Source organism: Sus scrofa, chromosome 1 (genome assembly GCF_000003025.6).
Source record: "Sus scrofa isolate TJ Tabasco breed Duroc chromosome 1, Sscrofa11.1, whole genome shotgun sequence".
Taxonomy (NCBI): domain Eukaryota; kingdom Metazoa; phylum Chordata; class Mammalia; order Artiodactyla; family Suidae; genus Sus; species Sus scrofa.
The window spans coordinates 20964037-20991423 of NC_010443.5; the positions used below are offsets into that span (position 1 = coordinate 20964037).

Genomic DNA, 27387 nt, shown 5'->3' on the forward strand with positions numbered 1-27387 from the left:
CAATGCCAGATCCTTAACACACTGATCAAGGCCAGGGATCGAACCCGCAACCTCATGGTTCCTAGTCAGATTCATTTCCACTGCGCTAGGATGGGAACTCCAAAATGTTTATTGTTTATTAAGCATCTACTACAAGTCAGACCCACAGTTGTTTAGTTAATGTCATTCTTATTTGTTACAGCCCAGGGGTTTTCCTTTTCTTCTACTTGCTGCAGAATAAAGAAACCGAAGGAATGAATGTCCAGCATCAAGCTATCTTAAATGTCCATGTGGTCATTCTCAACTGCCCTACAAAGGCTATGGGGGATGAAAAGGAAGAGGAGTTACAGACTTACAGGACTTCAGTCTTTAGATCACTAAGGATTATCAGTAATTAAAGAAACACAAACTTCCCCTTATATAGGAGCTTAACATTCCTAGAATTTTTCTCTTGGCCTTCTTCCAACAAGTAATTGTCTCCCTGAAGATAAGTTTCTCCTTGAAAATACAAGCTAATCACATTTATCATAGGAAAATAAAAAAATTGAGGCAGTGTCTAAGCTCATAGGTCATTAAACTGATAGCTATTTGTCTAGGACAAAACCTTACTTTAATTCCAACAGTAAACTGAGGATTTCTGAAATGTATACTTTCTAAAAGTTATTCTAAATGTTATTATTTAAAAAATTCTAAATATGGGAGTTCCTGTTGTGGCACATGGGAAATAACTACGAGGAGTGGGTTCAAGCCCTGGCCTCGATCAGTAGGTTAAGGATCTGTCACTGCCGTGAGCTGTGGTGTAGGTCACAGACATGGCTCAGATCTGGCGTTGCTGTGGCTGTGGTGTAGGCCAGCGGCTGTAGCTCTGACTTGACCCCTAGCCTGAGAATCTCCATATGCCATATGCCGCGGATGCAGCCCTAAAAAGCCAAAAAAATATATATAAATATATATATATATATATATAATTCCATGACAATTGCATTATCTATATAATAATGACTGGGGCGAAGATCAGAAAAAAAAATAATTTATAAAATTATCAAGGAAGTGATGGGTTTAACTGACATCTATTACTGTCTTAGAAGTACTTTCTTAATAAATCCTTTACTCATATATAAGTCCTTAAGAATATAAGTAGAGATTTCTTGGAAGTGACATCTCTCAGAGCTTAGTTCAAAGTAAATTAACATAAATTGTACTACTATACCACATCAACTTTTATATTCATATGATAATTATCATGTCCAAGTTCTTATGCCAACAGTAGAATGCAATGAACATAAAATCTCTAGCATCTGCCATAAAAATATTGATTTACCTAAATCAATTTCCTTCCAAAGGCCAAATTATCAGTGAATTCACAGATGAACAAAGAAATACATTAACTAACCTCTGACCTTCTTCACTTTTCAAAAAATAAGAGTAATTTAAATTCCACTTAAATTTGGCTACTCTTTTTGTTCCCCAAATACATTTCAACAGCATGTTGGATATTTCTCCTTAATAACATCCTGACAAATGACACTGAGAGAAAACCATTAAACACATTAACTGAAGTCTATGGCTTCAGAGTAAAGTGTAAAAAATGAAGACTGATGAGTGGTTTACATGTTTTTGTCACATCAAAGTTAAGTCTACTTGTCTTGCTCCATTCCAGAATTTCTATGCTATGCTGTCCTTGCAGTTGAAAGCACATGGGCCATTCATTCCTTTCTCCCCATCATCAGATAAACATACACATCATAAGACACACATACACACACACAGGAAAAAGAAAAACTTTTTCCAACATTTTAAAAAAGTAATTATGTCAGCTGCCAAAAGAAAATGATGAAATTTAATTTGGACAATCAGGAACAACTGGGTAATTCATCACCATGCTAAATTCTTTGTGCAGAAGATCTTAAAAATAAAAATGGGAGTTCGCATTGTGGCTCAGCAGGTTAAGAACCCCACTAGAATCCATGAGGACACGGGACGTGGGTTTGATCTCTGGCCTCCCTCAGTGGATTACCAGCATTGCCATGAGCCATAGTGTAGGTCACAGTTGCAGCTCGGATCTGGAGTGGCTGTGGCTGTAGTGTAGGCCGGCAGCTGCAGCTCCAATTCAACCCCTAGCCTGGGAATTTCCATATGCCACAGGTGTGGACCTAAAAAAGAAAAAAAAAAAAAAGAAAAAGAAAATCAAGAGTTATCCACCACAAAATGAGAAGGACTCGACCCCCTACGGCTGGTTTTGAAGATAGAAGGGGTCGTGAGCCAAGGCTGCTTCAAGGGCAGCCTCTTGAAGTTGGAAAAGACAAGGAAACAGGATTCTACCCCAGGGCTTCCAGAAAGAATACAGGCCTGATGACTCCCTGATATTAGTACAGTGAGACCTATGTCTGACTTCTGACCTCCAGAACTGTATGATCAGAAATCTGCATTGTTTTAAGCCATCAAATTCGTGCTAAGTTGCTCTGGCAGCAATAGGGATCTGCCACATTGCTCAGTCATTCACCCTCGCCTGTGAATCCCAAACCTGGAAACGTAAAATCAGAAGCAGCAACACAAAGCAAGGAGAGCAAGGCGGTGGCTCCCCAAGCTTCTAGCCCTCACTGGGCAAAACATACAGATCAGTACCTACTAACCAAGCCTAGAAAGGGTGTGATCTCACACAATGGAATCAAAAGAATGACATTTGGCCTAAGTGCTTCCTTTTCTCTTTGAAGGGAAAAATAACTAGAAAGAGCACAAAAGACAGCAAGAGAAGAGCAGGTTACAATCGGGGAAGTAATTTCTGCAGGTATCAGCCAAGCCCAGAAACCAGAAAACTGATACCGTTTAAACGCAAGGAGAGGGGAGAATTGTTCACACCCAAGTTCTTTCAATCACAGCTACACCCAGGACAAGAGTGAGCTCGGCTCTTGGCAGCAGAATCTTAAATATCGAAAACCACAAAGGGAACTTTGCCATCATTTAATTCTTCAACAGAGCCAAGATATTTTCCAGGCTACCAGCCTCAATGACCAGGTCCTCAATCCCCGCCTCAGCATACTAGAATAACCTCCTATACTATCCACCCTCCTATGTGTATCCACGAAGCTCTGCACACACAAAATCTCCAAACGTCACCCAATGCCTTCAAAATCATGTACAGCTATGTACATGACACAGCGTGAGGCAACCTTAGTTGGGCATCCATCACACTTTCCCATAGCCATCCCCTACTAATTTGTGCCTTTCACCTGGGAATTCACCTCTAGCCCCAGTACCCCCATCAGTTCCCATATCAAGTGCTACCCTCTTTCATAAGCCTTTAGGCAGACTTTCTCCCCTGATCCAACTCTAAACCCACCTCACCTCCGCCTTTTGAATTCACATGATGCTTTGTTCCTTACTTATAGCAAAATATTGGGGGGATTTTGCATGTTAAATACATATATATAGATTACATAAAATATATAAAGTTATATACAGCCATACAGACAGGTTGATCTCCCCTCGTAATGAGCTTCTTAATTCCCTGAAGAAAGACACTGTCTTATTCCCTAGCCTCTTTCACATAGTTCCTTACGAACACAATACATATTTACTGAATTATCAAAGAAACAAGCCCATACCTCCTTAGGGAAAAAAGAAAAATCCTGATCATTAAGAAGAAATTAAGAGTTAGCCATGTAAGATAACTTAACAGGGGTAATTCAACTCCAATAAAATTATAATGTTTTGTGAGGGAGGTGGTGTAGTGTGTTTTGTTTGCATTAAGCAGGGGAGAATTCTAATGGGAACTGTTGAGTAAGCAGCCTGCCTCTCTCCCCAGGTGCAGGTCTTCCTACCACACAGTCAAATTCCTACCAGTTGACTTACCGCCTAGAAGCTGTCCTGAAAGAGGAGATTTAAGACCCAGCTGGAAACCAAGCCAAGTATAACACAGAAGGAACAGAAGGTAAGCAGACGCACTCACCTCTCAACCTTTTTACGTCACACCAGTCCCGGGAAAGCCAGGCCCTCAGTGTTATTGCTTTCTAAATGAATCTACCTGCTCTCAGAATGTAAAAGCTACAGGAGTTCCCCATCGTGGTGCAGTGGTTAACGAATCTGACTAGGAACCATGAGGTTTCGGGTTCGATCCCTGGCCTCACTCAGTGGGTTAAGGATCCAGCGTTGCCGTGAGCTGTGGTGTAGGTCACAGACACAGCTCAGATCCCAAGTTGCTGTGGCTCTGGCATAGGCCAGTGGCTACAGCTCCGAATAGACCCCTAGCCTGGCAACCTCCATATGCCGTGGGAGTGGGCCTAGAAAAGGCAAAAAAAAAAAAGAATGTAAAAGTTACAGCTACTAGATCTTGTGGCCATTCACCATACCAATGGACATATATATATAACTAAGAGCTGGGGCACTTCCATCTCCAATAAACAATATGGACAGGTGAGAAGTCAATCTTTTTCTAACTTCTGACCCCCAAAGCCTAGAAAATACACAGAAAAGAAGATAAGCACAAAATAGAGTTCTGTAAGATACTGGGTTTCCTATCATAACATTTTGCCTGTCTACTGGTCTCTCTGTTTTTAAATTTAAGTAGAAAATTCCATGAGCTATTAAATTCTTCTGAAAACATAAAATTCAACATGCTAAGGACTAAGATACTTAATTCAAAATCATATTTCTAATAGCAAACCAATATGATAGCACATTTAAAAATCAAGCAGACATACCTATAACTAACTTTTCGTCACATTTCTTTCTTAGGGGGGCTGTGGCACACAGAGGTTCCCAGGCTAGGTGTCCAATCAGAGCTGCAGCTGCCAACCTAAGGCACAGCCACAGCAACGACAGATCCAAGTCGTGTCTGTGACCCACACCACAGCTGGTGGCAACACAGGATCCTTAACCCACTGAGCGAGGCCAGGGATTGAACCTGTGTCCTCATGGATACAAGTCAGATTTGTTTCTGATAAGCCACGATGGGAACTCCCACTGCATTTCTATTCTGGACACACTGCACACAGTAGGTCCTCAAATACATCTTTGTTTCAAAGCATTATTCACAGTACAAACTCAATCTCATGGGTCATCCTCTATCCTAAAGATTCAACAGATCGTTTTACCTAATTGAAACAAACTTTCACATCATATAAAGATCAATATTTACTTTTTTCCCCTTTTTTCTCTATCTTGTTACAAAAACTATCCAGGTGTTAGTTAATACAAGCCTATTCTCCCATCTTGGCAAAGTTTACTTTGAACAGGGAGTTTCTCATGACCTTCGAATCTGTGTTCAACAATGAAATCATTTGGCTTTATATCCTATTCAGTTATTAATCACAAACAACAAAGGAAGAACTTTCACATGAAAAATGAAAAACCTGTGTGGGCCAACACTCACTATGGGTCACTCTGGGTCACACTCACTTAACAGCGAAGATCACTGAAGACCTTGTAATGACCTTGGCTTGGCATTTTAGAACCTACATGCAACACTGTGCTGGCAAGGAAATAAAACAGCTCTGTGCCTTTCAGATAAGTGCTCCTGGAGGTGTGCAGAGGGAAGATGTATTAACAGACAGCAGCTGGGTCATGGACAGACGAGGGGAGGTGTCAGGGAAGGCTAAGGACGCAGGTGCCTCAGTACGTGCTCATTACCTACCCCCCACAAAGGCTCTTTCAGTGAGTGCCTGAGGGGGAAATTTCAACCCTGTCGAGGGCACCCCACCAGGACTTCAGAATTCTGATTCCACCCATGAAGAATCTTTAAAAAAAAAAAAAAAAAAAAAAAGGATACAAATGAACTTGTTTGCAGAACAGAAACAGATTCACAGACTTGGAAAAACTTATGGTTACCAAAGGGGACAGGTGGCAGGGGAGGGATGGACTGGGGGTTTGGAATTGGCCTCTGCACACTGAGGTATATGGAACAACTGGCCAACGGGGACCTGCTGTATTGCACAGAGAACTCTACCCAATATTCTGTGATAATCTATGTAGGAAAAGAATCTGAAAGAGAATGGATATGTGTCTATGTATGCCTGGGTCATTTTTTTGTACAGTAGAAATTATCACAGCCTTGTAAATTAGCTATACTTCAATGAAACTTAAAAAAAAAAAAGAAAGAAATGTAGCTATTACAGGGGAGCCAAATTTGACTTTATAAAAATAAGCTCCAATAAGATGATTTTTTTTTGAAATTAACAAAGTATTTTACTCATCTTTGTTTCCATTTTATTATTACATTATTATTATTACTATTATTAATTTGGCCTTTGTTTTCATCCTTTAAATTTTAGTAAAGTAGTGGCAGTGTAATGAAAAAAATCGTTGGAATCAATTTGTACTTCTAATTAAAAAGCCACCTCTTTCCTTATCAGCCATCTCTTTTAGGATCCAAAAATAGACCCATCTGGTCTCCCCCCTCAATTCCTGGATGGATTTAACTCAAACGTAGCCCTCCAGATTAAGTCAGAAATTGAAAACTTGCTCTGCCTGCCAAACTAGCAGAGCTGCAAGCTAAAACTGTGTTCCCCGGGCATTAATAATTAGCTCAAATACAAGGACAAATTAGGAGGACCAGAGATGAGGATTTTTTTTTTCTTCCTAACATTAGTCTGTCTCTATGTGGAGAGAGTGACAAATTGAACACTGGTCTTTGTGAAATCCAGCAAGCCCAGAGTCACTCTTGGTATGAGGGAAGTGGGCAGAAAGTCACATTAGGTGGGGACATGAAAAGCCAACCTGCCATGGCTTGAATCCCACCATGCAGTCCAGAGACTCTTTTCTTAGGGCACCATGGGCAGAAGCCTAACTAGAATATTTACTTGTCTAAATTGTCTCTTCAATCCGTGAAACTAAATTCACCTGCTTCCTATACAGCCAGGTCCTTCGAAAGCCTTCTATTTTCCTGGCCTGTTTTCTTTCTGCTTTCATCGAGATCAAAGGAAAGGTTGGCTAACATCTTAGTTGGGTTCCCCCCAGAAGCAGACTGTGAGATAAGGATTCCAGTATAAGCAGTTTATTTTGGAGGCCATCCCAGGAAATACTGGTGGGGTGTGAAGAATTGAGAGGAAAGAAAAGGCAGCCAATAAAAGGGTCTTTTTCAATTAAGTTATCACTGAATCTTAACCAGGAACCTGGGAGAACCAGTGTGAAATGCTCACCTCAAAGATATCTTACCTGAGAGGCGAGAGACCTGGGGGACTTATACTATAGTAAGTCACTGGCTTTGGGTTGCTGGGGACTGGCATGTCCTGCCAACACCTGGTGTGAGTGTGAGCTTTTCCAGCCAAGCAAAGGAAGGCAGGCAGGTGAATGTAGGTGCCTGCAGCTGGCAGTTCCCCTGCACCAACCTGCTAAAAGCAGGGGTTATGGTAGGGCATCAACAGCCTCTGCTACAGCCAGGATGGAGACTATTTCCAAAAGGGTAAGCCAGCGGCAATCCCGTTAAGATGACACACATCACAGAACACAAGGGTGAGTGCTTTTCCACCAAAATATCCTTTAAAAAAAAGAGGACACCACCTTATATTTAAATCCAGAAAGGTTTCATATTACGGGGACACTGTCTATTACTGCGTCTTAATCTGAAACAGCAAAGGACCATTTAGGTAACACACAGTAACCTGAAAGGACCTCAACAAGGTTCAACTCGGATGCTACGAAAGGTCAAGCAGAGAGATTTCATACAGACTTGGTGATTGAGGGTATACGCCTTTTCAACTTCAAAGGATGGATGGCAAAGCAGCTTAAAAAAAAAAAAAAAGCATGGGGGGAGGGAAGTGAATAAGTCAGAATCCTTAGATATGACCATACAAACAAAGAAACATGGGAAATGCTTGTCTTGACTACTAATTACTGGAATTGAAAATAAAACAATATGTGGTACTCACAATTGGATACTGGCTGGAACTCAGAGATATCAACATGCTTATTTACAACTTGAGGCAGGAATCTTAACACAGGCCTTCTGGAGAGTATTTAGTCATACATGTCTGAAGCCCTGAAACTAGATCTCTTGTTCCCAAAATTCTATGTCTAGGAACTTATCAGAAATAAGGAACTGAAATGAAGACTGGTAGGGAGCAAACAATAATAATAGCAATAACAAATACTTATACACCACACACAAGAGCAGGGCCCAGCTGCTCTAAATGAATTACATCAGGATTCTCAACTGGGAGGGAGTCTGCCCTCTAGAAAACCCTTAGCGATGTCTGGAGAGACTTTTTCTTTATCAGAACTGGTGGGTAGGGGCCAGGGATGCTGTTAAACATCTAGAACGTACAGAATAGCTCCCCCAGCAAGACTTATCTGGCCCAGAGTGGCAACAGTGCTGTGGTTGAGAAACCCTGCTTTTTATCTATTCACTTACATCATCCTCAAGACAAACCTGTGGTATTTTTATTAGCTCCATTTTACAGATCAATACAGATAATTTGTTCAATGCACTGTTATACATAATGTTGAAAAACTAGGAATAAACTACATACCAAAAAACAGGGAGTTAATAAAATCATGTACATCTACATAATGGAAACATGAAAACACTTAAGAAACATTATAAAACTAAAATACCAGAGCAAAAAAATTAGAAGTGCTATATAATTACAATTATTTTAAGATATGAATATAAAGACCAAATGGGGAAATAAGACTTGAAAGTTACAATAGTGTTAAGATGGAAGAAATAGGAGTGGATTTTTTTGGTTTTCTAGTGTTGTTTCATATTAACTGTGATTTTTTTTTTCTTTTTTTTTAGGGCCACACTCGCGGCATATGGAGGTTCCCAGGCTAGGGGTCGAATTGGAGCTGTAGCTGCCGGCCTATGCCACAGCCACAGCAATGCAGGATCCGAGCCGCATCTACAACCTGCAGCACAGCGCATGGCAACGCCAGATCCTTAACCCACTGAGCGAGGCCAGGGATAGAACCCGCATCCTCATGGTTCCTAGTCAGATTCGTTTCCACGGCACCATGACGGGAACTCCTTAGCTGTGATTTTTAAAAGAAAAAAAAAATACTTGAAGCTCCCTCTGGCATTGTCACTGCTATGGCTCAGATCACTGCTGTGGCACAGGTTCCATCCCTGGTCCAGGAACTTCCACATGTTCCAAAAAAAAAAAAAAAGAAAAAGAAAAAGAAAAAACACTCATCAATGAAGATAAGAAATTTGACTTTTTTTAAAGAATAAAAGTTTTTATAAAATAAGGAACATCTTATTTTAATACAAGCGTTAACAAGCTAAGAAGATATCAAGACATTTAGGAAGACTGATTTCCATGGAACCGTGCCAATGTTAGTGTTTTCAATTCTGAAGTCATAATACTCCATGCAGGGCAAGAATGCATAAGCTAATTTTACGTCTACCTCTCTTTGACTTATTTCATGGCTCACTATCATCTAAAAAGGATGGGCGAGAAAAAAAATCAAATTTCGATTCAGCTAAATCTGATTCATTTCAGTAGCTCTACTATGTATAGTAATTTAAACATTTTAAATATATTAATAATAGTAATAATATTAGTAGTAGCAACATTATTACTGTTGCTATTATTAGCAACATGTATTGAATGCTTCCTGCATGGATTACTATATAATCTAATCCCCACAACATCCATATGAGGTACATGCTTTCATGGTTCCCATTTTTCAGCAAAGCTCACAGACATTTAAAATTAAGGAATTTGGAGTTCCCGTCGTGGCACAGTGGTTAACGAATACAACTAGGAACCATGAGGTTGCGGGTTCGTTCCCTGGCCTTGCTCAGTGGGTTAAGGATTCAGCGTTGCCGTGAGCTGTGGTGTGGGTCACAGACGCAGATAAGATCCCGAGTTGCTGTGGCTCTGGCGTAGGTTGGCGGCTACAGCTCTGATTCGACCCCTAGCCTGGGAACCTCCATATGCTGCAGGAGTGGCTCAAGAAAAGGCAAAAAGACAAAATAAATAAATTAATTTAATTAAATTAAATTAAGGAACTTGCCCAGAGTGTACAGAGCTAGTAAATGGAGATAACTGAATTGAAATTCAGGCAGTCTGATTCTGAAGCCCAATCAAAATATTAGTGTGCTGGGGATGAGGGGGGTGAGGGGAAGACAGGCTCTCCCCCAGCAATGAACTGATCATATCTGATACTTGGGATGTTCAACCTGCCTTTTGAAGAACATTTCCTAATTTGAGTAAACTTAACAATGATTTGACCAACAGGATCTCGTATTTGAAATGATTTCAAATTACTCAAATTATTTTTTGTTATTTCAGATTTAAATATTGTAAACAGGAGTTCCCGTCGTGGCGCAGTGGTTAACGAATCCGACTAGGAACCATGAGGTTGCGGGTTCGGTCCCTGCCCTTGCTCAGTGGGTTAACGATCCGGATCCGGCGTTGCCGTGAGCTATGATGTAGGTTGCAGATGCGGCTCGGATCCTGCGTTGCTGTGCCTCTGGCGTAGGCCAGTGGCTACAGCTCCGATTCAATCCCTAGCCTGGGAACCTCCATATGCCGCGGGAGCGGCCCAAGAAATAGCAACAACAACAACAACAACAACAAAAGACAAAAAGACAAAAAAGACAAAAAAAAATATATTGTAAACAATGATTTTTATAATCAACCAACATTGACAAGTAAATACTTGCCAAAAACAGCTGAGTGGATACATAGGCAAAAAAAATAAGGCTGTCAGAATTTCCATAAGGAGTCCTACGACGGAGATTCTAACACAAGGGGATTTCATCTGATCCTCATATCCTATTGGGTAGCCTGTCCTCCCAGAATGAGGATTTAAAATAATAATAGTAAGTTTATAACCCGTCCGTAAGAAAATGGCTACCTGAGACTAAAAAACAGGGGACTGTCTGTTTAGACAATTGAAGTGTCTATTTCTAGAATGCTAAGGATAGGAAGGGTAACTATAAAACACTATTTGTAGATATTAAATTATTGGGCTTAAGTGTTTCTAGTCTAATCTCACCTCCCCAGAGTATATATTATGAAATGAAGTCATTGAAAACAAAATGCTGTGATCTTCTGAGATCCCTGAAGCGAAGATTAACTTAGCAAATAACAGGGATCAGGACACTAATTACATATCATCATGGGGAAACAAGGGAAATTTGGCATGAACCAAAGTACAGGCTTCTACCCGGGCTGAGGCACTATCAGTTCAAAGCAGGCTACAGGTTGGTGTGAGGGAGAAGGAGGAACAACTGGTCTCCAAATTCCACACCTAAACAACCTCCAAATCCAAAGATGGCAGGTGAGGAAAGAGGGCAGGTGGATTGAGCTGAGACACACATGCATGTGTCTTTGACAAATTGTGAGTAAATCTTATTACCAAAAAGATAGCCTTATCTATAACATATGTGGAGATTTCACTATATGAAGGAATCCTGAGATGTCTTTCTCAGCTGTATATCTTTAAACATCAGCCATAACTGCAATGAAGGAAGATAACAACAACAACAGACACAGCAAATATTTACACAGCAGTTAGCAAAGCTGTAACAGGCCGCACTAAATGCTTTCTATCAGGGCTTTTCCACCGGGAGCAATCCTGTCCCTTAGGAGACATCTGACTATGTCAGGAGATATTTTTAGGGTATTTTAGACATTAGTAGGACTGACAAACACATTCACCAGCCTTCATTCCTTCTGATTATTTAGACAGCAACCGGATGGGTGGGAGCTCATGCCTTACCAGGTGTTAAATATTTTTAATAGTATACGTCTGCTTGAATATACCATAAATAGTTAAAACAAATATCATATCTAACAAAACCTGAGATATCAATGAATATTTTCATTAATATGGAGTACTTCAGATATATATGAACTGAATGTCAGTCTTTGAAAATAACTTTCCCCTTTTCCGAAAGGCCGACACCCGAAAAATCTTTTTTTCATAATCTAATTATCACAGGAATTGGCCCATTTGCTTTGTGACAATACTTGCAACTGTGACTGCATGTAAGAATTCAAATGCAAAATGCTGACTTAAAGAAAAACTTAATACAAATTATCAGTAAGATTGAATCTATAAATCTATAAACTTCTAACAATAACTTAAGGAGGACTTTGGTTAATGATACGAATAATAACTTAACGAATAATAATGTATCAGTATTGGTTCATTAATTGTGAACCGAGTAAATGTCACATAGTAATATAAGATGTCAGCTACAGAGGGACCAGTATATAGGAACTCTCTGTACCATCTTTGCATTTTTTTCCTTTCTCGGCTGCCCCCCACAGCATATGGAACTTCTTATGCCACGGATCGAATCCTAGCCAGAGCGACCTACCCCACACCTGCAGCAATGACAGAGCCTTATATACTGCACCAGGACAGAGATCCGAACCAGCCCCTCCACAGAGACAAGCTGGATCAACAACCCACTGCACCACTGCCGGAACCCCCATCTTTGCATGTTATTTCTATAGACGTAAAATTATCCCAAAATAAAAGTTTGCTTCAAACAAGGTAAAAAATAAATGTTACAGTATATTTGTCTGAGGAAAAAAAAAAATGCAAAAAGCTAATTCTGGTACATCCATTACTACACACTGTTGTTCAGGGTCACACACTGTTGATTTACAGGACGATACAGAAGGACAGTCAACAATCACCCAGGTGGCTTTTGGCTGTGCTGCTGGATTCCACAGGCACACCTGCTTTCCATAAATTTCTGAACAGAAAAAAGAAAACTGAGCAACTAAAATGGGCCAGGAGCTAGAGGAGGTCTGAGAATTCAACGTCTAAAGCTGGGGTTCTCAAACAGGCAAAATGACCGCTTGGAGGGATTGTTAAAATGCAGCAACTTTCAAAAACACTGATCTATAACATCTGGCATAAAGGCTGGGACAGATGAACACGTCTAGGGATCACTGGCTTTGATCCTGGCAGGGAAGCTAGGAGAGGGGCAGAAAAGAGGGCACCCAGCACTCTCCTGACCTAGAGGTCAGGAAAGAATCCTAGAAAAGGCTTATTTGACCAGCCGCTGGAATGAACTGGTTTTGATCTAATAGCAGAATGAACCTGAGGACACACCCTCTTTGCAGGGAAAGCTCAGTATCAAGAACAGTTACAGGTCCTGAAAGTAACTGAGCTCTGAGAACAAAGTACCCACCACCCCAGCTGGAAACCAGCAGGGCAGATGAGCCTAACTCAGGTCACTTCGGGGTCAGAGGAAGGGGCTTTGCTTTTCTGAACTCAGTTGCAGACAAAATATGCAAAGAGGATTCCAGAGCCTGACTGGATGCTGCCTCCCCAAACCATCCTGCCCCCTCTAACTTGGGCAGTCATCTCACTGGAAAAGCTTTTTCACATGCTAAAGGTTTTCTCAATTTTTGCCTACCTGAGTAGCAAAATATTTGTCATACTGACCCAGGTTGCTTGGTTTTGAGATTTCTTTGCTCTTTATTATTTGTTTGTTGTTTGTTTCCTCTATAATTAGCCTGCCAATAGGCATATCTCCTGATTGTCATATGTCCATTTTCAGCAGCACTCAGGCCCCTACCCTTCAAATTTACTGGCCTACACCTCAAAACTGAAGACCTAGGCCTAAAGAAAACAGTCACCAAAATGAGGGCCTAAGGCACTTTACTGGTGTCTGCACACTGCACACATATGCAAATGTCCCTCATAATCTATGCGAGTCTGCAGGGCATACAGTGGTCCTGGGCTGCCAGTGAGCAGAATCATATAGTTTAAAACCTAATTAAAAAAAAAAACAAAACCCTGGGAGTTCCAGGCGTGGCTCAGCAGTTAACGAACCAGCTAGTATCCATGAGGACTTGGGTTTGATCCCTGGCCTTGCTCAGTGGGTTAAGGATACAGCGTTGCTATGACTGTGGCGTAGGCTGGCAGTCACAGCTCTGATTTGAACCCCCAGCCTGGGAACATCCATATGCCTCACCCCTAAAAAAAAAAATAAGACAAAAAAAAAAAAAAAAAAATCCCTGGAGTTCTTACTGTGGTGCAACAGGATCAGCAGCATTTCTTCAGTGCCAAGAGGCAGGTTCAATCCCCAGCCCAGCACAGTGGGTCAGTGGGTTAGGGATCCAGCATTGCTACAGCTGCGGCAGAGGTTGCAACTGCAGCTCGGATCTGATCCCTGGCCTGGAACTCCATATGGCACAAGGCGCCCAAAAAAGAAAAAAGGAAAGCAACAACAACATCCCTAGCAACAATGACAGGACCCAGAAAACAGCAGGTCTCCATAAGTATTCTAAATCATTTATTTTTGGCTCTTTTTTTCCTTCTCATTCTTAATCATGTGTGGCAAGAATATAGTTGACAGAAAACTGAGCATCACTTTATGTAAGAAACAAAGATAAGGAGTTCCCTTGTGGCCCAGCAGTTAAGGACTTGAGGTTGTCATTGCTACAGCTCAGGTTCAATCCGGGGCCCAGGATTCTGCATGCCACAGGTACAACAACAACAAACAAACAAAACAAAATGAAAGATGAGAAGTTTCAGAAAATTACAGAGAAATCAATGCTTACTTTCTTCCTAATACAAACCCAATATGATAAGGATTGTTCATCATAAAACACCAGGCAAATATTACCTACTGAATGACTTCCAAATTACGGGAAGCAAATGTCAATTCTTTATTACAGTAATCAACGGGGAGATTTACCTTCAGCACCATTCATTTCTATTTAGAGCTTATTACTTAGAGAAATTCTGCAGCATAAGGCCTAGCAACAAATTCAGTAAATACACAGAATGCAATCTCAAGGACTTTTTAAAATGGTGCTCAGCTTATTCAGCCACAGGCAAAAATCTCATCATAAAACCTACGATTCTTCTTGTAACGGCAGAAGAAATGGGTAGGAAGGAGGGGGATGGATAAGAAGGATCCAGTGGGACCTGGAAGGGAAAATGAGAACTGCAAAATATCCCGAACTTCCCAGCTTAAAATCCATCACTATGAAACCCACTGTAATTTTTTGAATACATAGGAGCAAAGATAGAATGTAATAATTATTCTTAAAGAATTCACATGGGCGGAGATAAAATGTAATTAAGTAGTCATGATTTTTTTTTCCTCCAAATATCTGATACATCACTGCCCCTGGCTAACACACACACAAACTATATTTTTCTTTGGCCTGCAGTAACACTAGTTCTTCAGAGTTTGACAATAAATAAACAACTAACTACACGGCTCTCAGAGTATTATCAGATACCAGGCTGCATGGGTGGTAGGAATTATCAGGAGAAAATGAATTTGATGGGAAAATAAATTTCTTCTGTACAATACAATCAGGAGCCTCTGATACCAGAAAAGGATTTGTTGCCTAAGAGCAGAAGCTAAAAGCACAGAATCCAGGAGTCTAACAAGAAAACAGTCCAGGTCAAAAGCCTGGAGACTCATGCTGGCAGCAGGTTTCTAGCTAGGGGCTGGCTGGGCCAGAAGAAAAGGCTCAGTGTGGGTGTGACAGGAAGAGCTATTTCTCAGAAGGCCAAGTGCACAGTTAGCTATCAGATGAGGCATTTCCATCGATGACATGCAAGTGACCTGGAAGAATCTGTGCAAGATGCCTTTCTTATAACTGCTGTGTAGCCCAGCCTCAAACAGTATCTGGATCAATGGCATTACACCAAAATCAAACATGTTTCCAGACCGTTAGGACAGTTTTCCTCAATTTGGAGAAACAGTCTTCTCTGCAGACTAAATAAAGCTTTTTATATGAGGCACCAAAAGGCAAACAGGTCACCCAGCACAGAATCCTACAGGAGGCTGCGTGCCCTTTCCCTTTGCTTGCCTTGCTTGCTTGCAAACAATAAAAACCTTTCTGAACAAATGAAAGTGAACTTTGAAACCAGCAAAACATTTCAGGCACCCTGCCACAAAGATATTCTCCAAGCAACTGCAGGCCATTTGCTGTCCTGTGTAGCTCTAAATTCCTTGCCACATACTGGATCTGTGGTTAAAGGAGCCCAGTAGAGAATTACAGGTTTGATGCTTTGATGTGAAAAAAATCACTACCAGATCTCGAAAGATGAGAAAAAAACTGGCAAATTTTCGGTATGATGGTGCACGTGGGGCCGCATTTAAGCCAATGTTTTATCTTCACTTAACATCTAAACTGTATTTTTTTCTCCCCTGTTTTAACTTAAAAAGCTCTACTCACATCAACAGCCAGCATTTATTATCATCCTTCCCACAATCTGCCAAGTACTGCACAAGGGTTTTTACATGCATACACCCATGAAGACTTACAACAGCCCCAGTATCCCCATTTTGCAAGAGAGCAAACTGAGACCCAGGATGCAGCATAGCTGGGATTCAAGCCTGAGTCTAAGGCCAGAGCCTCTTTCTGCTAAATGGAACATGTTCCATAAATTACACAGAAAATGGGTTATTCTAAAAATAATACTGGGATTTACCATCCCTATACAAATAAGTTATCAGTACATGAAAATATAATAAAAGAGTGAGTGCACCTAAACAATCACCAGTCTTGAGAACACCTTAGTTACCAGGCTCAGCACAGCTTGGGATAATGACGGCCCTCACAGCCAAAAGAGAAGGAGGAAAAAAAAGAGAGAGTCCAAATCCAAAGACTCAAGCTTCTGTCAGAAACCAAGACTGTCTTCGAAGTTGGAGGTGACCCATCTTAAAACTCAAAATTCAAATTAGTCATTCAAAATCTGCCATTTTGTATTCATTTCCTTCAGAATCAGTAACGATTTCACAGTCAGAGATCCATACAAGAGGAAAAAAAAGGGGGGGGGGGGACAATGTATGAAAAGGCAATTCATTGAAGAATTTGTCCAAAGAGCCAATAAACATGCAGAGAAGTTCAATTTCACACACACACACACACACACAAGTTCAAACAATTCTATACTACTTTTCTTCTCTCTCCTCTTTGTGGATAGCAGTTTAACAGTCAAAGCAAACTTGCCCCCAAAATGACCCAAATGAACACTTTCATTATTTTTAATTTTTTTTAAATGGGAAGTACTGTGACAGGAGGATTTCAGCTTTAGTTTTAAAAAGAAAAACTGTGTTCGTGGGAATTTAGACATAAAGCTATACATTTGTATATACATAGACAAAAGTTTGCTAGGACAGAAAAAATTAGTAACAATGATCACAGAGAGGGAGAAAAACTGATCCTTTTCTACCCTGTATAATTTTTATTCTGCACTGAATTTTTTATGAAGGAGCCTGGTTACTCAAAATTAGATTTAGGATCAAAAGAGTACTACAGTAAAAATGCTTCATCACCTGGAGAGCCACCTCACAGAGAGGGCCATGCTAATTCCCACCGGGCTCACAATCCACATTTCAATACTTTGTGGTTTAGACAGAAAGTTTTTGACCTGTGTTCCTTTAGCCCTGGACTAAAGTTTCACTTCGTCACAATGGCAGGACTGGGCTGTGACTCATCTTCCTCTGCAAAACAATGAAAGTTCTAGTTCAATGGGAAAACACTACTCGAGCTGCCAGTTCACTGAACTGTTCGAATCAAGGTCAAAATATTGGGGCAGGAGCAAGGGAGTCGCTGTGTCCAGATCCTATCTGACTTTCACACCAGTCCTTCTGGGTGGCCCACCAACCAAATCCTGAATTTGCAAATGATTGGAATAGGAAGCGCCTGGGCCCCTCTAACTAGTAGGGTCAAAGCACGCACGAGAAACATGAAACCAGGATCCCTATCATGATCATACCTTTCAAGTAATGCCAAGGAAAAACACAACGAAAAAGATGTCAGGGTGCACAGCTTCCGCTTAAATGTGTTTTATCTACCATATGAACATAATTGGATTTCCCCTTCCTAGACTCTAGGGAGCAGGCAAAGCTCATCACCAACTGACTATGCTTTTATAATTTTTACAGATCTTACTATACCTTTTATTTAAGCTGCAGCTGTAACTATAGCTTTCAAGGTGCTTTAAAATATGTTACACATTAATTCCAACCACAATCCCCTGGGGAATTACTACTGGTTGGGGAACCCGTCTCAGAAGTTCAGTGCCTAAATTACACAGTCGGTGGCGGGGGTGGAGGGGACTGAGACTCAGGTCCCCTCCCTTGAACCCCTCCTCAGTACCCTGTTCACCACGCTTCTCATTTCCTCCCAAATTCTTCCGTTTCAAGGTCACTTTGCCTACCCTTTACCCAGTTGAACAATTTTTTTCTCTCAAGCTTCTGCAAATCACATTCCACCCAGTCTTCCTAACCACCAACTCATTTTCTTTATAAACATGAAGATCGGCTGAAAAGTCACAAGCCCAGAGCTATCTGCCCAACCCTCACTGCACTCTGATCACCCCAGTGCTGTGCTCCTTTATTCTCATACAGTCGGGCAGCCCCTGACATCTGATAATCACACCCCTTCCTTTCAAACTAACCCTGGCACGGAGAACCTTAGAAGAACCCCCACCTGTCCACCTCCGCATTCACACACAGACACCTCAGCCCCGCTGAAATTCTCATTCCAAAGGTCTCCACCTGCCTTGCTTCATGAAAACACTACCAACCAGGAGCCTTGTCTCTTCAGAGAGGTCTGCTCCAAGTGCCCCGAGTTAGCCTGCTGCCCTGTGATCGCTTCCAGGAGCTTCTTCCTGATGACAGCTGATCCTCGGACGGGCCACAGGCTCATATAACATCCTCTCCTACATCAGCACAAACCGGAAACCCAGAGGTCCAGCCCTCCGGCTGCTCCGAGGAATGTGCCCATCCAGCCGCTCCACAAGCAGACAAGTGAGACTTTCCTGCTTAACGGAGGTGGGTGCTGAGGTACAGCAGTGGCAAAGCTTTCTTCGAGCTCCTCTTCTGGAGCTTTCAGTCTAGGAGGGAGCCAGGAACACTCCCCTGGGCGCCTCCATCCTGAATCCATGTTACAATCACTTGGAGAGTTTTTGAAAAGCTGCCAAGTCCAGGCCTCAGTCTAATTGCAGCAGGATCCTGAGTGTGGGGTTCCCAAACCCTGGTGATTCTAATGTGGAACCAAGGTTGAGAGGATTTGAACCCATTCATCTAAAAAGGAAATGGCTTGACACAGAGACCTGTCAGCTTGACAAGAGAGCAGGAAGGCTGGCCAGAAAAGCAAGGCCTCCCAGAAGCAGCTTCCTGAGCAGGGCAACTTCTAGACATAAATCACCAAATAATTTTGTATTTCACACATGCCCCAAAAAAGAGCCTTTTTTTTTTAATTAATTAATTTATTTTTTTTATTTTTGTTCCTGCTCAATTAGATTATCTGTAAGTGACATTTGGTCATCTGTACACAGACATCAAGATTAAGAAACGGGGAGTTCCCGTCGTGGCACAGTGGTTAACAAATCCGACTAGGAACCATGAGTTTGCAGGTTTGATCCCTGGTCTTGCTCAGTGGGTTAAGGATCTGGCGTTGCCGTGAGCTGTGGTGTAGGTCGCAGACGCGGCTCAGATCCTGCGTTGCTGTGGCTCTGGCGTGGGTTTGGCAGCTACAGCTCTGACTAGACCCCTAGCCTGGGAACCTCCAAATGCTTGGGGAGTGGCCCAAGAAATGGCAAAAAGACAAAAAAAAAAAAAAATTAAGAAAATGAAAGGTAAATATTTTAAAATGTAAAGATTGTATATCACAGATAGATACAGATATTCAGATTTCAGCTTGCTCAATTTCCCCTTGTTGTACCTGAATGGAGAGCTGAGAAGCAAATGCGCTAAGCGAACATTCCCTGTTTTGGAAGACAACATAGGGCAAAAGGATGGACAATTTCAAGAATAACACTGAAAAAGGCTCATTTTGAACAATATCAATTTAAATTTACTCCATCTGATTACTTCTCTTATTATTGCCTTTAGGTTTCACAACAGTCCTTTGAAACATCAACCCCTGAATTGTCAAAAGATTAATGCAAAACACTAATGGTTTCATTCTTCCCACCTTACTTGAGGTCTGTAAAAAAGGATTCATCCCAAAGTTTAATCTATTATGGCGACTACTTGGAAGACCAAAAAAGGTCACTTATTGCAATAGAATATGTCATCCATAAACGTGTACTTTTTAATACTTTTATAACAAGATCACTAAAGAGATCTACCCTGCAGATTCAAGAAAATATTAAACTAAGAACAGCCAATAAGAAGAGCACCTAGGCTCTTACAGAATCTGGAAGCATGTACACACTGGTTTTCTGTTTTTATTAAAGTAACATGCCCTGAAATGTTTTTTTTTTTTAATGTTTTCTATTTTTCCTCAAGCCTTTAGACCAGTCACAGGTCAGAGAAAGAATGCTATCTGAATGAACCAGAATCCCATTTTTTTTAAGACGGTATCTTTATAAAATTAAAATTTTAGCTGAATACAGTAAATATTTGAGTAAATTAAAACATTATCCCTTCCCTAATAATTTGGTACCAAATATAAAGTATATTTTTGTTTTTCTTCTTTTTTTCAATATAGTGATTTTTATTTTTTTCCATTATAGCTGGTTTACTGTGTTCTGTCAATTTTCTACTGCACAGCCTGGTGACCCAGTTACACATACATGTATACATTTTTTTCCTCACATTATCATCCTCCATCATAAGTGACTAGATACTGTTCCCAGTGCTACACAGCAAGATCTCATTGCTAATCCATTCTCAAAGCAATAGTCTGCATCTATTAACCTCAAGCTCCCACTCCATCTCATTCCCTCCCTCTCCCCCAGAATTTATATTTAAAGCTTCAGTCTTCTCCTTCAACAGTCGGCTTATTATTTAAAGGTTTGTTTGTTTTTTCTTCTAATTCTCTGATTTCAACCACTGTAGTTACCTGAGACCCTCTGTAACAAGACAGTAAGATACAGAGTAGCAGGCGATAAAGTAAGACTATTCATGCTGTGGAAGGAAGAGGATTAAGTGAGAGTCAAGAGATATCGCTGAATGGACACAAGGCTGCGAGCCTGCTCCAGGACATGGGGTTTTAATTCAGGTCCCTGACAGGTATTTTAATTTTCTGCTGAGACCATATGGCTCTTTTACTAAGAGAGAAAAGTAATAGCCAAAGAAAAGAATTATAGCACACTGATCTCCTAGTATACTAAAGCTGCTAAGAAAATACGGGCTGTTCCAATCCTTTCACTTTATTTATTGATTGATTGATTATTTTTTTTTTTTTTTTTTTTTTTTTTTAGGGCTGCACCTGCATTATATGGAAGTTCCCAGTCTAGGGGTTGAATGGGAGCTGTAGCCGCCTCCCTACACCACAGCCATAGCAACTCGGGATCCAAGCCGTGTCTGCAACCTACACCCACAGCTCACAGCAAGGCAGGATCCTTAACCCACTAAGCGAGGCCAGGGATCAAGCCCACATCCTCATGGATACTAGTCGGGCCCGTTAGCACTGAGCCACAACGGGAACTCCTCCTCTCACTTTAAATGTGGTCCAGAGTGAGGATGCCTACCAGTATCTACCACCTCATTCATACGGCGTTAGAAAGGAAAACATCCACAGGGCAAGATGTAATTCCAAAGGAAAGAAAACAATTAAAAAAAAAAATTCTAACCAGCCTAAAAGTTTTCCCTTAGTAACAATATTCAAGCATGACATATGAGATCAAATAATACTCATCACTTGAGATTTTTTTCTTCCTCTGAAAGCTTATATGACCAGTACATAAAAAGATAGATTAAACCAGATATGGACGTCTGACCCGATCAGAAAAACTACGTCACCCTGGAAATAAACTCCAGTGACAGAAAAGTACGTAACCACAGCCAATGTGAAGTTTTGCATCTGCGTTTCCTCTGAGCAAGGCTCTGTTCAAACAAATTCCCCTCCATTTACCGCCCCCCGCCCCAGTACAAATTCCCCCATTAAGAGCTCCGAACTACCTATTTTTAAAAGTAAAATCAAGTCCAATATGGGATGAGCACACCACCACACAACAGCACAAAGGAAACTTTCTAGGACAGTAAACAGTCAACACATCATAAGCTAGTCTGAAAGCACATGAAGCATATGTGTCACAACAGATAGATGGTTCCCTGACTGCTTTTTCCTAAGAAGCCAAGAACTGGAAAATGATCACATTCTCGAGAGAAGGATGAAGCTGACAGCCCGGGTCTCCACTTTTCTGGGTTTACAATGGCGTCAGGAAGGACAGGACGGGCTGCTCCCATCCCCGGCCAGCTCCTGCCTTCTGCAGCTCTGTTACCCAGACGCAGGGTTCAGGAGGTGACCGAGAGAACCCTGTCTTTGCTGACGTCCTCTGTGCAAAACCTCATGGACAGGAGGGCCGGGGGCCGGGCAAGGTGACAAACTTACCTGGTAAAGGCTTGCCTGCCTGGCGAGCACCAGGCCCTGGCAAATCAAATCTGCATTTCTTCCCACGGAAGGTGGTGACTGCCGGGCCGCTCATTACCTATATTGGCTTAAAGGAGGAGGAAAAGAGGCAGAGGAAGTGGATTTTAACAAAAGCAGCTTTCGAACTGCACACTGGGATGTCCTGTTTTGGGGTGGCTTTTATTTTTCCCATGAGAGGATCTGACTAAACCTAACTGAATCTCTTCTAAATACCAGACAGGAAGTTACACTTAGCAGTTAGTGAAAACTCCTTAGGGTCATTTTTGGCGGCTGCTGTTTTAATTGTCACAGCGAAGGGCCTTTGAATGTTTCTGATCTACTACAAAGAGATTTATAACTTTGCTTCCTGTTTTGACAGCGTCAGCTGGTAAGGGACGCCTCCACCCACCTCCTCACCACTAGGTGTATAAATAGAGGCGCTTGCCGTAGGTATAGGACTGGGCCAAGAGTCTAGTTACATATTAACTCTACTTCAAAGAATAAACTGGATCTGTTATTTCACCTTAATATGCATATAAGTCTTGGGAAAATGAAACTCAAAAGGATTTCTTAATTCCTTAGAAATTGCCAGTATGGAAAAAATAAACGCAACCACATAGAATAAGGTGATGAGAGGTGACAGTTTTGACTCATACTTTCCAGCCTATTCTCTCTTGTGTATTTGCCTTGCTCTTTTGCTATCTCTCATGTAGATGCCAACCACACACATACAACCAGCAAGGAAAATCATTACCCATATTACCTCCCATCTGCTTTCTTATTCCTGTTCTAAAGCTTTTTCTCCCCTGTTCTCACATTGAAACTTTCCACTTACAAGCCAAGATTTTCATAAAATATGTACCCTTGTTAGGATACACACAGACTTAAATCAGAAGGCATCTCTCTTCCTGCTACTGACTGAGATACAGAAAAGAGAACTAGTCATTTCTTGTCTCACCCTAGTCTCCTCCTTATCTCTGTATTTCTCTAGACTAGCAGCCATCTGACAGGCAAAATACTCTCTCTAAGCCTCAATCTCCAAACCTGTAAAATGGGAATAGTGACCTCGCCTGTCTCCTGGGATGTTGTAAGGACAGTGAGGTGAAAAGCACGATGATACACATTATGTCACAAAGTCAAAGCCTGATTTTTTTGTTTGGTTTTTTGGTAACAGCTTTATTGAGATATACTCAATATGCAATTAACACATTTAAAGTGTTGGAGTTCCCCTCATGGCTCAGTGGTTAACAAATCCAACTGGGAACCATGAGGTTTCGGGTTCGATCCCTGGCCTCGCTCAGTGGGTTAAGCATCTGGCGTTGCCGTGAGTTGTGGTGTAGGTTGCAGACCCGGCTCAGATCCCAAATTACTGTGGCTGTGGTGTAGGCCGGCAGCTACAGCTTGGTTTCGACCCCTAGCCTGGAAACCTCCATATGCCGGAGGAGCAGCCCTAGAAAAGGCAAAAAGACAAAAAATAAAATAAAAAATAAAGTGTATAACACAGTGGTTATTGGTGTATTTGTAGAGTGGTATATCCATCACCACAATCAATTTTGGAACATTTTCATCACCCCAAAATGCACTAGTCAACGATGGAAATCTAAGCAGTCTAGAGATCTGCCTCTCCTGAGCATTCTGCAGAAATAAAATCATTCAATCCATGGTCTTTTACAACTGACTTCCTTCACTTAGCATAATGTTTTCAAAGTTCATCCACGTTGTCATACGCGTCAGTACTTCATTTCTTTTTATGGCTGAATAATCTTCCATTATCTGAATACCCTACATTTTATTTATTCTCTTAGCAGTTGACGGAACTTGGGTTGCTTCTACCTTTCAGCTAATATGAATAATGTCGCTCTGAGCTTTCGTGTACAAGTTTTTATGTTGACATATGTCTTCATTTTTCTTGAGTATATACACCCAGGAGTAGCACTGCTAGGTCGTATAGTAACTCTACGGCCAATTTCTGGAAGAACTGCCAGACAGTTTTCCACAGTGTTGCACCATCGTACATTCCCACTAACAATGTATAAAGGTTCTAGTTCTCTACAGACTCACAACATGGACTGTGATCTGTTTTTTTGACTATAGCCACCCTAGTGAGGGTGAAGCAACAACTCATCATGGTCTGGTATCATTTCCCTGATGGTTATCCAAGTCCAATTTGTATCAGCATCCCAAAAATGTCTCCATTTTTATAGGCACGGCTAAATGCTCAAAACACACAACAACCAGTAAGACATGGGTACCACTTAATCAGAACAGATACCAGCTATAGTGCTGAAGCAAGATCTGAAAGGTGTTTAGCTTTACCAGCAGCAACGTTCCCATATGTATGAAAGACTTTCAACATTTAAAACTGGTATAAAGTAGTATGCCAGCTAAATACTGCTAGTCCTCATCTCCACCGAGAGGCTGCTAAAGCAGCTGTCTCTTCTTCCTCTTCCAAAGGGCTGCTTAAGAAAAGTTATAAGAAAATTAAATTCTCAATGAGCATGACCTTTTAATCTTTATATCAGTTATTTCCACCTATCTTGCTATATGTGTCTTCTTCCTAAATAGAAAGTCTCAATTAAAGCAGCCTTTTATTAGTGAATAAACATAATTATTTACAGGGACGAGATTTTTTTTTTGCCTTTTTAGGGCTGCACTCGCAGCATATGGAGGTTCCCAGGCTAGGGGTCGAATTGGAGCTACAGCTGCTACAGCCACAGCAATGCAGGATCCGAGCCCGTCTGCAACCTACACCATAGGTCACTGCAATGCCGGAATCTTAACCCACTGAGAGGGGCCAGGGATCGAACCTGCAACCTCATGGTTCCCAGTCAGATTAGTTTCCACTGTGCCACGACAGGTACTCCAATAGGAACAAATTTTAGACCAGATAGGATTTAAGACTGAGGAAATCACAAAATTTGAAGGAAGCCAAGAGGGATAAGTTAGCATATAGACACCAGCAATATTTTCCCCTTTTCTCTTAAAAAAAAAAAAAAAGGATATTAGGAGGATAATAATTATTCTAATTCAAAGGGATTGACTAATTCAAAGAGATTATCTAATTCAAAAATCTAACTCAAAGGGATTATTATATTTCCTAATTCAAAGGGATTATCATTTTTTTTTCAGACCTGGTGTGTGAACAAATTCATGTACAGTGCTGTTAATTACCTCTTTCCAAAACACTCTATTTTAGGATTTCAATTTTTTAATCCCTTAAAAAAATTAAACAGAATAAAATCTACATAAAGCGTAAGAAAACACAAAAAGGCTAAAAACTTTAAAAAACAACAGCCTTTTTCCTTACTTTTCAATACAAGGCCTAAGCCTTACAAGATACATTAATAATATGATTCATTCATCTTCTAAGAAATTTTCCATGTCCCAAGGCTGCACTGCGTAATCCATTGTTTTCGTTATTTCTTGGCATTCAGCTGACTATGAAACTGACCGCTGAACTTTCCTATGTCAAATAGAACTTTCCATTGTGGGAAATTTCTAAAACATTCATATTAAGCTAAGTGGAAATGTCATCATAGTTCAGGAGCAAATATGGTCTGTATCACCCAGTACAATTTCCAAACTAGATTCTACACAGAAAAGGCAAACCACCGAACTAAAACAAGCACAAAGACTACGTGCATCGGAGTTCCTGTAAATACTTGGCAGTAAAGAAAATCAGAAGCAACAATCAGTTTATCAAAGTTATCTGAAGGTTCTTCCAAAAAGGTCTAAAAGAAGGGCACTTTTTAAAAACTGTAATGTCTATCCACTGCCCCCTTCTTCTACTAGATTACACCATGGCCTCATTTTTAGTTCTTGTGAAATCAATAGACCATTTATGTTGCAAGTATCTGTCTAGGGTATGCACTTTCTTATTCAATCTGGTGTTGACAGCAGTAATCAAATTTTGTACATACCACTAGCTCTATTATAGCTCAACAGCAACTGGCTGCCAGCCTAGGTCTACTCTCATCAAAAAGGAAAGAAAGGAGTGGACGGCAGAGAGAATTACAGAACAAACCAGCTGAAACTACAGGAGGTGGTGCGGAAGTGAGAGTGTGAACAGATGCATTCGAGACTAATCTTCTTTCCACTGGGGAGACACACGCTGGGCACATCAGCACAGCCAAGTCCAGGTCAGCCAACCTTGACTATTAAAGGTAGGCATTTTCTTCGTTCTCTCCGTTATCTTTAAACCGTCTGGGATTAAATGTATTACAACTGTCAGTCCTAACCACTGAACCCACACCTAAGCCTGCAGAGCAGTGGACAAAAGCCAGAGATAAACCACACCCTCCAACACCAGGGAGACCAAATGTGAGGGAACACAAGTTCCAACACTTCCATGAACTGTCCAGACGCAACTAACTCTCCTGTGTGCATGTGAGCTAGGATCAAATCTTTTTCTCAGATAAAAATTTTCAATTAATCTTCTGTAAAAACAAGGTCAGCCTTTAAAAAAAGGGGGGGGGGTAAAAAAGGAGACCTGATTTTGCGATTCTACTTAACCTGCATTTTTAGAGTTCAAAATTTCTAAGAAACCATACTCATACTAACAATTATTCTCTACTCAAAGGGAGCATAGACGATACCATTTCCTGGTTTGACAAGCAACTGTTTTCTCATTTGTTTTTGGTTTTGTTTTTTTGTCTTTTTAGGGCTGCACTCGTGGCACAAGGGAGGTTTCCAGGCTAGGGGTTGAATCAGAGCAGTAGCTGCTGGCCACAGCAACAGCCACAGCAACAGCCATGCCAGATCTGAGCTGCATCTTCAACCTACACCACAGCTCACAGCAACGCTGGATCCTTAACCCACTAAGCGAGGCCAGGGACTGAACCTGCATCCTCATGGATACTAGTCAGATTCATTTCCACTGAGCCACAATGGGAACTTCTGTTTTCTCATTTTTTGAACTTGAAATAATTTTAGATTTAACCAAAAAGTTGTAAAAATAGTGTGCAGAGGAGTTTCCGTCATGGCACAGTGGTTAACGAATCCGACTAGGAACCATGAGGTTGAGGGTTCGGTCTCTGGCCTTGCTCAGTGGGTTAGGGATCCGGCGTTGCCGAGAGCTGTGGTGTAGGTTGCAGACGCGACTCGGATCCCGAGTTGATGTGGCTCTGGTGTAGGCCAGTGGCTACATCTCCGATTCGACCCC

At 41.2% G+C, this 27387-nt stretch overlaps 1 protein-coding gene across 12 annotated transcripts in view; it reads right to left on the reverse strand.

The window, feature by feature from the left end:
* Positions 1–27387, reverse strand: part of UTRN (utrophin) — a 533664-nt gene that overhangs the window by 449773 nt on the left and 56504 nt on the right. For 5 of the 12 annotated variants that reach the window (XM_021072259.1, XM_021072289.1, XM_021072280.1 and 2 more), the window contains exon 1: positions 22209–23478. The exons of 4 other annotated variants lie outside the window; for them this stretch is intronic. In XM_021072259.1, the coding sequence (XP_020927918.1) occupies positions 22209–22302 (94 nt within the window). In that variant the 5' untranslated portion in view covers positions 22303–23478. Of the gene's footprint in view, positions 1–18425; positions 19077–22208; positions 23479–27387 lie in introns of those variants that run through there. 3 more of the 12 variants (XM_021072298.1, XM_021072303.1, XM_021072310.1) reach the window with 3 other exon arrangements.